At 55.6% G+C, this 817-nt stretch overlaps 1 protein-coding gene across 1 annotated transcript in view; it reads left to right on the top strand.

Annotated features, from left to right (window-relative positions):
• The window catches only part of EEPD1 (endonuclease/exonuclease/phosphatase family domain containing 1), a gene marked incomplete at both ends in the record, with an annotated part of 831 nt that extends 338 nt beyond the window's left edge, over positions 1-493 (top strand). The window contains 1 exon segment of the mRNA XM_009586059.1: positions 3-493. Coding sequence (XP_009584354.1) covers positions 3-493 — 491 coding nt within the window.
• Between the last annotated feature and the right edge of the window lie 324 nt (positions 494-817).

An 817-nucleotide genomic window follows, 5' to 3' on the forward strand; every position in this document is an offset into this window, starting at 1 on the left:
AGCACCACCTCTCCGCCACCAAGATCAACATTAACACTGCCACCCCAGCCCAGCTCATGAGCATCCGCGGCATCACCGAGAAGATCGCCAACAGCATCGTGGACTACCGTAAAGAGCACGGGCCCTTCAAAAGTATCGAGGACCTGGTGAGGATGGACTGCATTAATTCCTCCTTTCTGGACAAAATCAGGCATCAGATTTTTGCGGAGCGGTCCCGGCCCCCTTCGACGAACACCAACGGTGGCCTCAACTTCACTGCCAAGCCTCACCCCAGCCCCACTTCTCTGAGCCTCCAGAGCGAGGACTTGGACTTTCCTCCTGGGGGTCCAACCCAGATCATATCCACTCGCCCCTCTGTGGAGATGTTTGGGGGGGTGAGAGATGGCAGACCCGTCCTGAGGGTGGCTACCTGGAACCTGCAAAGCTGCTCCGTCGAGAAAGCCAACAACCCAGGCGTGCGGGAGGTTGTGTGCATGACGCTGCTGGAGAACAGGTAAGAGGCAGCACCTGTCCTGTAGGCCCAGCTCCATGCAGGATTGTTGTTAATGCCTTTGGGATTTGGGCACTCTAGAGTCCCGTTCTGATCCTAGTGGGACTCGCTCCTTCCCAGGATTATTAAATGTTTCCCGCTTCTTGCATGGAACCCTGGCTGAGTCTTAACGCTGGGACTGTAGTGGTTCTTGTAGTCCCTTGGTAACACCGCTATAGTCCTTGAAGGGTGGTGGACCTCCTGAGGAGGTATGTGTGTACACACATCTGTGCGGGGAAGACCGAGCTGTTAACGGTCGGTCACGTTAGGCCTGTTAATGGTTGATCA

This window comes from Fulmarus glacialis, unplaced genomic scaffold (assembly GCF_000690835.1).
Source record: "Fulmarus glacialis isolate BGI_N327 unplaced genomic scaffold, ASM69083v1 scaffold23809, whole genome shotgun sequence".
Lineage (NCBI taxonomy): Eukaryota > Metazoa > Chordata > Aves > Procellariiformes > Procellariidae > Fulmarus > Fulmarus glacialis.